Source organism: Mus caroli, unplaced genomic scaffold (genome assembly GCF_978045245.1).
Source record: "Mus caroli unplaced genomic scaffold, Mus_caroli_1 scaffold_9, whole genome shotgun sequence".
In the NCBI taxonomy this organism is placed as follows: domain Eukaryota; kingdom Metazoa; phylum Chordata; class Mammalia; order Rodentia; family Muridae; genus Mus; species Mus caroli.
In genome coordinates, this window is record NW_028227264.1 from 56,230,031 (window position 1) to 56,245,798 (window position 15,768).

The 15,768-nt window shown below is 40.3% G+C and overlaps 1 protein-coding gene and 1 pseudogene across 1 annotated transcript; both read left to right on the plus strand.

Annotated features, from left to right (window-relative positions):
- The first annotated feature begins 3,899 nt into the window (after positions 1 to 3,899).
- LOC110302685 (peptidyl-prolyl cis-trans isomerase A pseudogene) lies at positions 3,900 to 4,215 on the plus strand (annotated as a pseudogene).
- Positions 4,216 to 6,277: 2,062 nt separating this feature from the next.
- Fabp7 (fatty acid binding protein 7) lies at positions 6,278 to 9,842 on the plus strand. The gene is made up of 4 exons (XM_021174828.3): positions 6,278 to 6,453; positions 6,885 to 7,057; positions 7,647 to 7,748; positions 9,516 to 9,842. Exons 1-4 carry the CDS (start codon positions 6,381 to 6,383, stop codon positions 9,564 to 9,566), a joined length of 399 nt encoding a protein of 132 aa, XP_021030487.1. The 5' UTR covers positions 6,278 to 6,380; the 3' UTR covers positions 9,567 to 9,842.
- Positions 9,843 to 15,768: the final 5,926 nt, after the last annotated feature.

The window sequence follows — 15,768 nt, forward strand, 5'->3', positions numbered from 1 at the left end:
CCGATTAAATAAGAAACAAGATTGTTCCACACTTGCATTAAAATGTGCATCGTGCATTGGGATGTTCTCCTAGAGCACTGGATATGGGTTCTCTTCAAATGTTAAATAGGAACCTAAAACATTAGTCTTAATGTTTACTTTGTTAGAACATGGCCTATGCGTGAAGCTTTGTGAGCACTTCTCCATAGCATGGTTTGTTCTTGAAATGTGTAGTAAACAGGAGTGGGTTTACTTCCGATCACCCATCGTCTATTATTCTTATTCAGACGATGTTTCCAAGCACAGGTTATTCTTGCTTGGAAGGACAGCCTGCTAGGAATACAGTCTAAACTCATATGACCTTTGTTCATTTGGCCTTGCCAAAAGCTTCAGAATGTCCTCCGAATGAATACACACACACACACACACACACACACACACAGGCACACATTTGTCCTATGCTCTGAATAAAACTGGCTATCGCACAAGACCTTAGTCTGCTGCATTTTTAGGCCATACTCACCCAGGTTCACTGTAGAGTGGTAACACACCTAAATGTTAATGTGATAGGTATAAAGAGGAGGCTTGGGTATTTTGCGTTGGAGACCATACAGTCTGTGAAGAGAAAAAGGTTCAGATAAAGACCTGATAAAGACCATATAAGCAGCAATGTATCATCTTTTTGGAGTTCTTTGTTTCTCTGTGTTCATTCTTTTGTTGCTTGAGCACACACTGTGGATTTCATAATGGCACAGACAATGAGCATGAACTATGTCCCGGAGTAAAACAGGTTCATCAAGAACTTGTGTTCCTATGAGAAAGAGAGATACTAAATAATGAATTATAAACATATTTAGCTGAAGTATGATATAAGGAAAAGACATAAAATGACAAGATGGCATAACCGCAAAGTTCTGGATTGGTCTCCTGTAAGGAAATGATATTTAAGCTAAATGCTAACTGACAGCAAAAATTGATAAGGAATTGAGAAGAGAGCTGCTTTATTTCCTGGGAGAGCTGTCGCACATAGATAATCAAAGAGAGAAAGTCCTGAACCTGAAAGTTTTATAACAGTCCTGGTATAAGAGAAGATATCTTTTGAGTAATTTTGTCTCTCTGGAAGGAATCTAAAGACTTACATTATAGTCAATGTTTAAGAAAATATGGGGAAGAGGCCACTTAGATAAGGCGAGGTAGAAAGCACACAACAGGAGGAATTAGAAAAGAGAAGAAATGTTGCCCTGGCCTCTTTAAACTATGCCAGCTGGATTTACAGTTGCTTTCTGGTCCAAGCTAGGTATTTTCTACGTGTACCAAACCACAAACTTCTCATCACTAAGGAAAAGATGGGCCATTGTTTCCCCCCTTCACTGCCTCGGTACCTTCTCAATCAAATTCAGTTATCAGAATCCTATTAACCCTGGGCTTGCAGATTCTGATCTTTCTTACTCTAAGCAACTCAGGCACCGAGCAGTTTTAGCTTCTTAGTTGTGGAGATGGTGCAAGAAACTGTAGGTGACCTAATTTCAGAAAAGGGGGCAGGGAATAGGGGGTCTAGTTCTTTTTCTCTTGCTGATTACAGGAGGGCTGTGTCAACAGTACAATCACCACAAGTCATATTTCATTTCAACTATGAAGATGTTCCCTTAGGATTTTGTATAATTTGGTGATGAAAAGAAATTCCCGAAAAGATCTTGAATGTTGATTGTCTCTCTCAGCATCTACTCCTGGGAATTCTGCAGGACATACCAGTCAGGAACTTGGTTGACCTTCTTCTTCTTCTTTTTGTTTTTTGTTTGTTTGTTTGTTTGTTTGTTTTGTTTTGTTTTGTTTTTTAAAGTGGTGAAAATGTATGACCATTCTCTATTTTCTTAAAAGGGAATGCAGTTAGAAAGCAAGCTCCCGGAGATTCAGCCTTGTGTGGAGATTTGCCAAGATCTCTCAAAGCCCTTCTCTCACTTTTTCTTTGACTACTTAATCTTTCTAATGGATTTCATTATTTCCCATTGGCTTGCTGACAATGGAGCCTTGCACACACTCTACCACTGAGCCATATCACCAGCATTACCTACCGATCATGGAAATGATTAGAGGTCTCTAGTTATCCCTAGTTAACATGTACAGAAATTAGCTCTAAAAGGTCAATCAGTCAGTTTATCACCTTTTCTTCTTGATTTTATGATGCATGCACACTATTACATCCTCAACAGAGTCATACATTACTCCAAGGTTTAGGGAATTTGGGGGAAAATATTGGTTGAATTTGCCTTAGCACAGCAAAATACAGTTTCTGCTCTAGAATTGTCTCAATAGAGATTCAAATATGCCCTTGTTTAAAGCAGTAAGTATTCTGTGTATATTTTATTCAGTTTATATTATATAATGAGTAATTTGAATTTGCTCAGATATGTTGGTTTATGTAGTCACAAAATCGATTGGGTCTTCCAAAAATTCTACTGTACTTATCTACATAACAATATTTTCCTCTGTAAATGAATATGAAATTTATGAAATGCTTCCTATGAAAGGAACTATAAAATGTATAGAATTATAAGTCTATATTAAAGAATTATATGCATATGTACTTTTACTTAGAATAAACCCTTCCTGTTGTAGTCTTCGTCTGCAGAACAGAGAAGATAAATGTAAAAAGACAAATATTTCAGCACGCTAAACTGAGTTTAACACTTGCCCTGCTTCCTTCAAATGTCAAGGGCAGGGCTGGCTTAGACGATGCTTTCAGTTTCTGTCTTTAACTGGAGAACAAGAAGGGTTTGCATAAGGGTTTAAATAAGAAGTCAAGATCTGTGGGAATGTGAGAGGCAGCCTATTTTAGTTGAATGGGGCTTGCTCTGGTGACCCAATAGAGAAATCTACAAGGGACGAAAAGGTGAGCCATATTCCCAGAATCAGGAGCCTGCCCATAATTCTGTTACTATCAGTCGTGCACACAATGTCCCAAGCTTCTGGCATTCTGGCTAGACTCCACCCCCACAGCCACCTGACTATAGCCCACTATAAGAGGGGCTGCTTGGCCCCTCCTCACTCTCTTTAGCCCTCAGGTTTCTTACTCTCTAGCCTCCTTCTCTCTCTCTCTCTCTCTCTCTCTCTCTCTCTCTCTCTCTCTCTCTCTCTCTCTCTCTCTCTCTCTCTCTTCCCTCATCTCTCCACATGGCCATGGCTGGTCTCTCTCTCTTTCTACCTTCTCTCCTTTCTCCCTGCCTTTCTACAATAAAGCTCTAAAACCATAGACTGTCTCTGATCATGAAGGCCTGCCATGCTTGAACTGCCATGCTTAGGCTTTCTACTAAGGAGCGGAGTCTAACCTCCCACCAGAAGGCCATCCTGTGCTCCAGCCACAGACCTGACCAAGGACTCTCGCCCTAGTGGGAACCATCCAGTGCCCTCTCCCCCTGCCCTCTCCTCCTTTCATCCCTGGGGCCAAGTGCCACCCCGGGGCCCCTATTCTGTTCTCTGCTCCTTTGCTGTATCCAGCCTGGGAGGTCGGAGGCCGAGAACCTGGTACCTGGGGCTGCCCCTTGTCTACCACCCGCTCTGTGGGGTCAGTGGCTTCCCACAGCCAGACACCCACCTGGGGCCGTGTGGAAAGCGTGAACAGTCCTCCTGCGACCACTGGCCCAGAGCCCTGGAACTCTGGCGGGACATGGGTTCTCTCCCACTTCCCTCTTTCCCCTACATCCACAGCCCCGCAAAGATCAGGCTTTGCAGACACCACTGTTGCTTTTCGCCGCTTGCTGCAGCAATGATCAACCCCACCGCGTTCTTCCTTGGGCCACGTCTCCTTTGAGCTGTTTGCAGACAAAGTTCCAAAGACAGCAGAAAACTTTCATGCTCTGAGCACTGAAGATAAAGGATTTGGCTATAAGGGTTCCTCCTTTCACAGAATTGTCTCAGGATTCATGTGCCAGGGTGGTGACTTCACACGCCGTAATGGCACTGGTGGCAGGTCCATCTACGGAGAGAAATCAGAGGATGAGAATTTCATCCTGAAGCACACAGGTCCCGGCATCTTGTCCATGGCAAATGCTGGACCAAACACAAATGGGTCCCAGTTTTTTATCTGCACTGCCAAGACTGAATGGCTCGATGGCAAGCATTTGGTCTTTGGAAAGGTGAAAGAAGGCAATGAACATTGTCGAAGCCATGGAGCATTTTGGGTCCAAGAATGGCAAGACCAGCAAGAAGATCACCACTTCCGACTGTGGACAAGTCTAATTTCTTTTGACTTGCAGGCATTTTACCCATCAAACCATTCTTTCTATAGCTCATAAGAGCTCCCCTACTCCATCTGCTCACAATGTCCTGTAATCTCTGCTCTCACTGAAGTCCTTTGGGTTCCATATTTTCCTCATTCCCCCCTTCAAGTCTGTCTGGATTGCAGAGTTAAGTTTATGATTATGAATAAAAACTAAATAAGAAAAAAAGTCAAGATCAGATTTAGAACTTAAAACAACTATACTGTGGTACCATTAACTAAATTCAATTTATATGTTCTTAAGATGTATACATAATAAAGTTTGACATATTAGTGAAATTTTTGTTTTAACCAAGAAAACAAAGAAAAATAAAAATGATTTTTTGCAAAAACACATATCCACCAAGTAGCTTATCTAAAATATACAAAGAATATATATAGTACAGCAGAAAGGGAAAAAAACCACCCCAACTTTAAAGTAGGAAAATATTTAAAGTCACTGCATGAATGGTATTCAAAACCCAGAAAAGCACATTAAAAAATGTTCAGTGTCCTTAGTAGTGAGGGGAATGCAAATTTGTATTTGAAAGGTTGCTTGTTTCCCAGAGATCCTTTGAGAACAGTGTGGTAGCTGCTGCTAAAGAATCAGGCAAAGCCAGCAGTTGCTTACATCTAGGAGGATTGTGTGTTGGGGGTTGGGAGGATGACTGGGGAAGCAAAATGAGCTAAGTCTTTGCATCAAGTGTCCTTTGTGAGAGTAAACCATTAGAACCGGATGGCAGGTTTGTGGTTGGTTCCACAAGGTGGTGGAACTAGTCACCTATGTAGTTCAGACTTGAAGGCACACACTATGGAGACAGTTCTGGTGTTTATGATAAACAGGTATGCTGCCATCCAGCTAGCACAGCAATAGGCTAAAGCGTACTGAGCCCCTGTCTTCCACAGGACCTGCAGAGTGGGATGCATGCATTGTGAGCTGAAGCTGGGCTGGCAGAAGAGCAGGGGTTGCCTTGTCAGACTCCAGGCTCTCTTTCTCTCTGAGCCTGGGAAAGTGCCTTTTTATTGGATCGAGACGTCTATAAAGCAGAGGGAATCTCAAGGTGAAGAGGAAGTTCGCAGACCCCTCTAACGCCTCTATTAGAACCTTCCAGCTATTCTCTCATACTTGTACACTGAGCTGGCACACAGTATAGGCAAGTTCCATTCGCATCACCCCTCCAGTTCCTGTCTCCCTGCTTATGCAAGCCTCATATTTAGGTAGATGTGACCTTAGGAAACCAAAATATCCTTTAAGATCTTGCTAACTGGTTGCCTGTTCAGCTTTTCCACATTAATTCTGTAGCCCCCTCGAGGAGGTGAAGGAAAAGACTCTCCTCTTTGTTTCTCTAACTCATTAGTGAATTTTAAGGACACTTTGTAAGGTTCCTTTCCCATTCTGGTCTGGTTCTTACATTCTGAGAAACACGCTGTGTTTGTGTTGAGAGTCGGCTCCCTAGCTACACTGTCTGTCACATCGATAGGGACAGGGTTCATCTAGGAAATATATTTTCACTCACACTCTGTATCTTTTCCCAGCTTGGCATATTGTAGTCTGCATTTGGCTCCCTGTTTAGATATAAAACTAAAACACACCCTTCAGACGCCTATGTCTGAAAAAATCTGGCATTTCAGTGGGTTTTTCTTTAAGGAGGCCTTCATTTGTAACCAACACCATGCTCTCGTTAAGGAAATCAATCTGAATGCCCTATTATCCTTCCCTTTTCTTTCCTCCCAGTTTGAGGCTGCAGTTGCCTTTTTTTTTTTTCTTATGCGCTGCTGAACCTGAAAAACCCTCTCTTTTCTCCAGTTTTCTGTTCCCAGGCCCCGCTGACTTCCTTTAGAGCATTGTCGGGGGCATCAGGATTGCGATGTGTGAACTGGGAGGATCTTGACCTACTCCGCTAACCCAGTGGCCTGAGCAAATCACAAGGAGGATTGGAGCCATCTGCCCAGCCCCTCCCCCGCAGCAGCCTACTGGAAAGAGACAAGTTAGTCATTCAAATGATTGGCTTTTTGCCCGCTTCTTTTCTAAATAAGAAGGCAGCAGCTTCTGCTGAGGTGCAAAGGGTCTTTGTGAACTACAGTGGTGGGTAAGACCCGAGTTCCTCCAGCTCCTACCTATTTTCAGCTGACTAGGAGTTTAAGGATGGTAGATGCTTTCTGTGCAACCTGGAAGCTGACAGACAGTCAGAATTTTGATGAGTACATGAAAGCTCTGGGTAGGTAACAATAAGACGTACTGTTTTCTTTTTAACTCTGTGTTTCGATCCTTAGAAACCCCTGTTTTTACTTACCAGGTTTCTGAGAGACAGGCTGAGCACATTGTGTCAATTATACTAAGACCATGCATAGCCCACTTAAATAATTCTTACTGTGGCATTTTCCTGCCTTCTTGCGCAGAATCAAATAACGGGACCATGTGATAGTCTGTGGATAATGTGAAGCGTCTGTAACTTTTGGAGAGGGGTGTGAGAAGGTCCTTATTTGTGCTTACCTTGTCCATGGCTAGTGGATTAACCATTAATCAGGTTTGGATGAAATCTACACTTTAGAATCCAATTCTGGATTCTTAGAGTGACAAGCAGATTTCTGCTTGATGAACTATTTTGGAAGTTGCTGTTAACTGCGCCGGCTCCCTTTGCTGTTTCAGGCGTGGGCTTTGCCACTAGGCAAGTGGGAAACGTGACCAAACCAACTGTGATTATCAGTCAGGAAGGCGGCAAAGTGGTGATCCGGACACAATGCACATTCAAGAACACAGAGATCAATTTCCAGCTGGGAGAAGAGTTTGAAGAAACCAGCATAGATGACAGAAACTGTAAGGTAAGAGGCAGCTTTATCCGCTGAGGATGGGCCAGAGGGATGAGGATTCCCAATCTCTCCACAGACATGGAGAAGGGGAACAAGCTTTCAGAATCCCCCTTCAGGAAGAAGGAGCCAGAGTTAACATTCTAGGGTTGACTGGTTGTATCCCAGACACTGAGTAATTTCCAGAGCCAAACTTGCAGGCTATTCATCCTTTTTCACATTTTATAGCAACTGTTACCCAGAGAGTATTGAACCATGTTTATTTGAAAGAAAGACCACACCTTGTTCTTTCTCTCTGATCATCTCAGCTTGACCAATTAGTCCATCGCACAACAAAGCTTTGCTTAAGCAAGAAGAGTGACTAGTTCTGTGTTTTCATTTCTGATCTATGCTGGTTTTTTGCAACTGTATACACGGCAGCTGAATCATAAATGGCCACATTTTAGAAAACAGAGATTCTTGAAAGTAACCGAGGATGAAGTGCTGCTGGAATAATTATGAGTGATGTACTCAGTTATGGCCCTCTCCGATAAAGCTGTCGCTTGACTTCTGTGAAAAGTGGACTTCTGCCCGTTAACCCCCTTTCCTTGGTTGTTGCTCTCAGTCTGTGGTTCGGTTGGATGGAGACAAGCTCGTTCATGTGCAGAAGTGGGATGGCAAAGAGACAAACTGTATCAGAGAAATTAAGGATGGCAAGATGGTAGTGGTAAGTCCTAAGGAGTCTGCCTTTTCTGTCCCTGCTTCCCTCTAAACACCATCCTTTTGCACTCCCCTCTGGACTCTTCTTCCTTAGCCCCCCACTTTTGCTCTCCCCCAACCCCTTATTTCCATCTCAGTTTCTCCTGCCTTTCAATGTCCCTTAATATGTAAAACAGAGGAAGGAAAAACTCAGAACTAGTTGTTGCCTCAGGTTGGCACCTGCAGAGTTTTAAAATTATACATCAATTTACCCCAAAAGTGTGTGTCAAGAACTGTGGTCATGGGATTGCTGTGAATGCCCAGCCTTCAACTGGAACTTAAATGTAAGCTATTCATTAGGAAAATATTTGAAGGTAACTCATAGGAAAACATAAAGTAATGAAATACCAGAAAAGTTACCTATTAGAGACTGTAATTAAGGCATTTTAAACATTTTAAATTTTAGTTTATAAGAGCTCAGTGCAAATAATTTTAACAAAAGGTGAAGCTTTAATTTTTACTAGGCCTATTTGATGTTACTCCCTTACAGTTGTTTTTATTTAATGAATCAGCTAACTTTTCAAGATATGTCCAGTGACAGCTAGGCATATAAATATCCTAAGAGAGAAAAATAATTTTATAAATAATTTCCCTCATGATAGAAGAAGCTAGGCCTTGATCTAGACCTGTAGAGACAATTTTAAAAATAGAAATATTTAGATGATAGTGATATGGTTAAGTTTGATTATTACTCTTGAGGATGTCTGGGGTTGCCTTACAAACTCCTGCTAAGATTTTCTAGCTGCCTTTCTAGTGCCTTTCTGGCTGCTGGTACAGAATAGATTGCCCACTTCTTTACTATCACAGTCAGAACTATTCTGTACTTAAATCCACTTCTTCTCACATGTAGAATGTTGGAAAGCAGAGAGCAGAGATTTTTCTTGAATAATCAACAAAGAAAAGAGTTCATTTCTAACAATTATCCTAAAGTTATTTTTTTATGAGTAGCCTTGATTCCTTTCTTGTTTATACAAAGCTAGAGCAAGCTCATCTTAAGAAATCCTGACTGTGGTCAGGCAAAACTGAGTTCTGCAAGAACTCAGATTACAGAAAGGCATACTGAATTCTGAGGGGCATACCAATGCTTGGAACGTCTTTGGTATACACCTTAATACTTTAAGGTGATTTTTTTTGTAGTAATTCTTCCCTTTCAGAGTAAGAGCATCAAAATTCAGTGCCCCTGCCACCTAAGCATCTAGGTTATGTCCACATGAGCTAAACATGGCAGTCAAAGTAGAGAGAACACCGTACTGGCATGTCCTTGCTGAGCTTAGAATAAGTTACTCCTAATACCATGAGCTCAAAGACTTGTATTTTCTAAAGAAACCCATCAGGATTGTGGATAGAAAACTGTTATGAAAATCTATGAAAAATCTAAGTCCCTTTCAAAGCAGACAGTTGAGGCCACAGTGACACGATGTGCCTTTCTTGGATCCAATTTGTTCCGGTTCCCTTAGCAATTTTACAGGAAAGGAATTTTTAAACCGTAGTTTCCAACTCAGTTTCTACTTCCTTTTCATCTTCATAAATTTGAATAAGATGAGCATGCTTTTCACTTATTAAATATGAGCATCCTTTTGTTTGGCTAGGAAACAATGAATATATGCAACATTTAATGCTTGCCTATATCCTCATTCTTTGATCTAATATTTAAGTCATATAAATGACAATGTTTAAAATTTCAGCAGTGAATGGTCTTAGGTAAAATGATTCAATTATCTTTGGACTATTTCAGACTCTTACCTTTGGGGATACCGTTGCTGTCCGCTGTTATGAAAAGGCATAGAAAAGATGACGGGACTTTTGACAACTTGGTTTCCTGGAGTTCCAGAGTTAGCCAGCTACTGAAGCACTGGTCACTAATTATAAGTTTGTCTTTGGTGTGGAGGTAGAAAATTATAATTCTAAGATGTGTTACTCCAAGCAACTCATGGGATTTTGATATGCAAATTTACTGTTTTCCATTTTTTTTTTATAATTTTACAATACTTTTTATAGAAATGGGAATATACTTTTGATTTCCTTTGGAATGCAAACCAAATTGAAATAAAAAAATACACACGTATAATAGCAGTTGTCATATTTAATGCCGTCAATCTATCTTGAATTTTCCATACAGTAGCCTTTCTTATAGCATAAAGTAAGGCTGGAAAAAAGTCTTGTATCTTGTATAAGATACTCATTCATAAGATAACTTGATGACCCAGAAAAATATGGAGATGCCACATATTTGAGACTACGATGAAGAATCTGGAATTTGTAAATTCATCTGATCAGGAGGACCTAAGGAAGTTGGTTATAGTAAGACTACAAAAATGATCTTTTTCTATTAAAAACAGTATAAAGGAAAAAAAACAGGCTTCAACATGTGACAAAATGTAAATATAATCAAGTGCCATGGAGTCACAGTGTCATTTATCAATGTTTTATAGCAAAAACAATTTGAAAAAAGAAGTCAATTTAATCCTCCACTCTTAGCACGAGTCTCCAAACACTGCACTACACTGAACTTTACTAAGTCAAGAATGGTACAATGAAGCCTATACAGAGAATCCATGAAAGTGTTCCAATTCCACTTTTTTTCTGGGGGTGGGAAGAACAGGTAATTAGAACAGAGCTGACAAAACTAAAACAAATATCTTTATGTAGCTGGTTTGCATCTTCTATGTACACACAAACACACACACACACACACACACACACACACACACACACACACACACACACGACTGAAATTTCTAACTTGTAAAATGCCCTTGAGTCATTTTCTCAGCCTCTGATCTAAAGCAAGGTGGGGGATGCTATTATTTATCTACTGATGGAGTAAACCAAGGATCATAGTTGTATGGCTATGTTCTTGTGACTAGGAAATAATACTGAGGATGCCAAACTTCAGGGTTTCTCTTAACATTCTCTTGGAAATCTGCATTTCAGCTCAGTTTTCTTCTTCTAAAAGAAAACTGCAACCTTGTAATTTCGTTAAGATTTTATATGGGAATTCAAGGTAAAAATATAAAATGTAAGGAAATGTCCTTCAATTTATATAGTTCACTACAACAATACCATTACCTGGTTGCTATAGGACAGGTTTAATATTCCTTACCCATAGTACTTGGGACAAAAAGTATATTGATTTTAGGATATACATGTACATAACAAGATATCTTAGAAATATGATCCAAACCTAAAACTGCTTTATGTTTCACAAGTATCTTTCTCCCATACTTGAGGGTAATTTTGTAAAATAACTCAATGCACTTGCACTAGAATCTGCCATGTTGAGGTCAGGGCTGGAATTTCCCCTTGGTGCTGTCATGACAGTTTAGGATATTGGAGCATTTTGAATTTTGATTTCTATACTAGAGATAGATATTCCATGTGCACTTTTAAATGTTTTAGAATTGTGTGTGTGTGTGTGTACATGTTTTCATGTGAATCTCTGAGGAGGTCAAAAGAAGGTGTCAGGTTATCTGCAGCTGGAGTTATAGGTGATTTTGAAGAACCAGAGTTGGTTGTGTGGAGAACAAAATTCTGGTACTCTGGGGGAGAATAAGTGTTCCCCAGCATTGAGCTGCCTCTCTAGCCACTCCCATGCACTTTAATATATAACAAAGAAATACAAAATTAGACATTTGGATGTACAATTATTAGTATCAAAGTAGATTACCTAGATAAGTTTTCTGGGTCTAGAGGGTCTACTTTCTTTAAAAATACAAAGCAGGGAGTTGATAATGTGTTCATTTCCATGTCTCTAACAGTCACCATCTCTCCTGCTGGCAAGAGTTCCTGATTCTTGCTTTGAAAGCATTGACTCTAGCCTGCTGCTTTAAGGGTACATTGTGAGTAGGTGAAAATACAGGCTTAATTTCTAAAACATTAAAGAAAGGAAAGGTGTGTGAGTGGGAGTAGGAAATAACACCACAGTGGTATAAGAGATCAAGGGCTGCACTGGCAGGTCTCATGTGCATTTATAGAAACATTAATAGATATTTCTACTTCTTAAAATTTTAAAGGTAGTTGGATCTCATTTTTCTTCAAACCTGTCTTAGTTAGGGTTTTACTGCTGTGAACAGACACCATGACCAAGGAAACTCTTAGAAGGACAATATTTAATTAGGGCTGGCTTACAGGTTCAGGGGTTCAGTCCATTATCATCAAAGTGGGAACATGGTAGCAGGCAGACAGGCATGGTTCAAGAGGAGCTGAGAGTTCTACACCTCCATCTGAAGGCAGCTAGGAGAAGACTGGCTTCCAGGCAGCTAGGATGAAGGTCTTAAGCCCACACCCACAGTGACACACCTACTCCAACAAGGCCACACTTTCTAATAGTGCTATTCCCTGAGCCAAGCATATACAAACCATCACAAAACCAAATTCTTTTTTTTTAATTTACTAAAATTTTTTTAAATTAGGTATTTTCTTCATTTACATTTCAAATGCTATCCCAAAAGTCCCCCATACCCTCCCCCCGCCTCCCCTACCCACCCACTCCCACTTCATGGCCCTGGTGTTACCCTGTACTGAGGCATATAAAGTTTGCAAGACCAAGGGACCTCTCTTCCCAACGATGGCCGACTAGGCCATCTTCTGCTACATATGCAGCTAGAGACACGAGCTCTGGGGGGTACTGGTTAGTTCATATTGTTGTTCCACCTATAGGGTTGCAGACCCCTTCAGCTCCTTGGGTACTTTCTCTAGCTCCTACATTGGAGGCCCTGTGTTCCATCCAACTGTAAGCAGCTGACTGTAAGCATCCACTTCTGTGTTTGCCAGGCACTGGCTTGGCCTCACAACAGATAGCTATATCAGGGTCCCTTCAGCAAAATCTTGCTAATGTATGCAATAGTGTCTGCGTTTGGTGGCTGATTATGGGATGGACCCCCAGGTGGGGCAGTCTCTGGATGGTTCATCCTTTTGTCTCAGCTCCAAACTTCGTCTCTGTAACTCCTTCCATGGGTGTTTTGTTCCCAATTCTAAGAAGGGGCAAAGTGACCACACTTTGGTCTTCGTTCATCTTGAGTTTCATGTGACAAAACCAAATTCTATTTCACTTAATAGTCTGTAGATATAATAACTTTCAGCTCACTCCCTTGTCACGTTGTTAAAGGGGATATTTCCCAAGACCAAGGGAAAATTGACCAAGAGATTGAGGAAACAACACTTTTGAAATTCAAAGTTCTCAAATTTGTAAACTAACCTAAAAGTTTTTGTATAAAATCCACTCATAGACCACTGTACTGGTTAGTATTAACTGCCAACTTAGCATTGCTTAGGTTCCCTTGAGAAGAAGAGCCTAATTGAGAGATTGCCCAAATCAGATTGGCCAATGGACATGTATGTGGGGGTCTTTGTTGTTAATTAATAAAGGAAGATGCAGCCCACTATGGGTGACTCCATTCCCTGGGCCTGTGGACTTGAGCTCTATAAGAAAGCTCGCTAAGAGTAAGTGTATGCAAGAGCCAGAATCACTCTTTATGTTTCTGCATCAAGCTCCATCCTGAGTTCTTGACCTGACTTCTCTTAATGATAGACTATAATCTAGAAAAGAAAACTACCTTCTGTAGTGGTTTTAATATTAATAGCCCCCATAAATTCACAATGCTTATGAAGTGGCACTATTTGGAAGGATTAGGAGGTGTGGCCTTGTTGGATGAAGTGTGTCATTGTGGGTGGGCTTTGAGGTTTCAGAAGCCCAAGCCAGATCCAGCTGCTCTCTCTTTTCATGTTGCCTGCAGATACAGATGTAGAGTTCTCACCTACTTCTTTAGTAGCATTTCTACATGCATACTTGATGAGAATGGACTAACTTTCTGAAACTATAAGCAAGCACCAATGAAATGTTTTCTGTTATATATGTGTTGCCATGGCCTCAATGTCTCTTCACAACAATAAAACTAGTTTCATGTTTCATTACAACAGAGATGAACCTATAATAACCACTGACAGTCATCAAAATTTATTTATTTATTTATTTATTTATTTATTTATTTATTTATTTATTTATTGGGCTTCTATCTCACATTTTCCCTGGTGCAGATAAAGACACATGCATGGGGGCTGAAGACCTACAGGTGTAGGCTTACACTGCAGGTATATCAGCGCATGGAACACTGAAGCCTTGAGTTTCTTCTTAGTAAGTAGAAAGGAGGCTGTAGCTTCCATTGCTCATTTAAAACATTATCAGTTTATGTTCTCAAGCATTTTAAAGGTTTCACAATGTGTGTGCTGCATATTTTGTCTTAACTGAAGTTATTTCACAACCAATTTACTTCCTATAACATGTCTTAGAAGTTGAAAAATAATGTTTGAGAAGGCAAGATACTGCAGAAGTTCCTCTATCTTGTATTCTTACTTAGGTCATTTCAGGATTAACTAGAATTTGATCTCTTTAATGAAGAATCCAGTGAGAATTTACCCGACTCTATTTTAGGACCAAAGGCCAAGATGCCGCAGCTAACTTATCGCTTCTGCTAAACAGCTTGCTTGTGCAAACCTACCTCTGCCAATGCAAAGTGAGATACCAGGGTATGGTTTTTCTCTTTAAAAGACTTGCTCTGCATAAGCTTAAGTCCTGAACACTTGAACGTAGTTCCAGCCAGCTGCCTCACAATCGGCTTTCAACTGTGTCTGAATGATCATCTCTGGTTGGCTCACGGTTATAATGAGCAAAACTGGTACTCTGACCATTAGTTCACTTTCTTTTAAAATGTTCAAGCTCTTGCTATCTTGCTGATCCATTTCTGCATTTCAAGCTCACCACTATTTCCTGGCTTTACTTTCCCTGTACTCTTTAGACTGTAGACTGAGAAATTGCAGAAGTGACCATGTCTGTTGCTCGGAAGCATGCATGGTTCTTGAACTGCTCTGAATCCCCCCAATGATGTAGCAAAACTTGGAGGAGTCTACCAGGATCTGAAAGGAAACTTAGTGTCCATTAAAATATTTTTTTCACAAGATATAATGTCTAAATCATGCAGATATAAAACAAAGTTCTTTTCCTCTGATGGAAAATAATATATTTGTAAAACATAGTGGTAAAAGTACCTGAAGAAAATACAAAAAATAATGTATCCTAAACCAAATATACGTGATCCTAGGCTAAGAACACAGATTCTGGTTTCTCTAAATGATTGTTTCAACATGGAGTAGATTATAGAAAGTTACAGTTATAGAACAAAGAAAGTAATAAATCAATACACTTACCAGATATGTTCCTATTACAAGGAATGTAAATCTAAGTAGGTAAACTATGAAGTTTTGATGTAGTATTCTTAATGCTATGGTTGGAGGATATTGAAAAACCATTTAAGCTTAGTGACAGTGGTACTCTTTTAATCATGAAAATGGTGTGCTAGATACACAAATTAAGGCAATTGAGTACTAAAGAGGCCATGGTACCCCAAGATAATGTGGGTGTCCACCTAAAACACCCATCTTCCCACAATAAGTACCTTGAACTCAGCTAAAGCATAGTATTTTGTCAGGACCTTTTAACCCAGCACGGCTTCTTCAAGACGCCATAGCTCACATCTTTTATGAGGTCAGCATCTCTCAAAGGTTTGCTCTTCTCCAAAGACATCCTACGTTTTATAAATTAAAATTATTGGCTATATTTTAAAGAGAGCGCATTCTCATAAATTCCTAGAGAGAGAACAAAGAATACATATTAAACACAGTCTGTGGGTTTTGGCTTCTTTGCCAATACTTATAAAACTTTTGGAAGAGAAAATCAACAGTATTTGTATTTACCAGGTAGGTTGCATGAGGACGCGCTTAACTCCGTTGTGGAAAGGAAAAAGTTCAGCCTGGTGAATCTGGGACATAGTTTGCCAACTGCACCTACCTATCTTGGAGTACTATGAAGCCACACATGGCCAGCCCAGCTAATCTGTTCATTTATCAGCGGTGGCCTGAGGCTTGGGAGTTTACATTTCTGTCATAAATCCCAGGTAGTGAAACTATTGAGGAAATCCAAACCCATTCTTGTA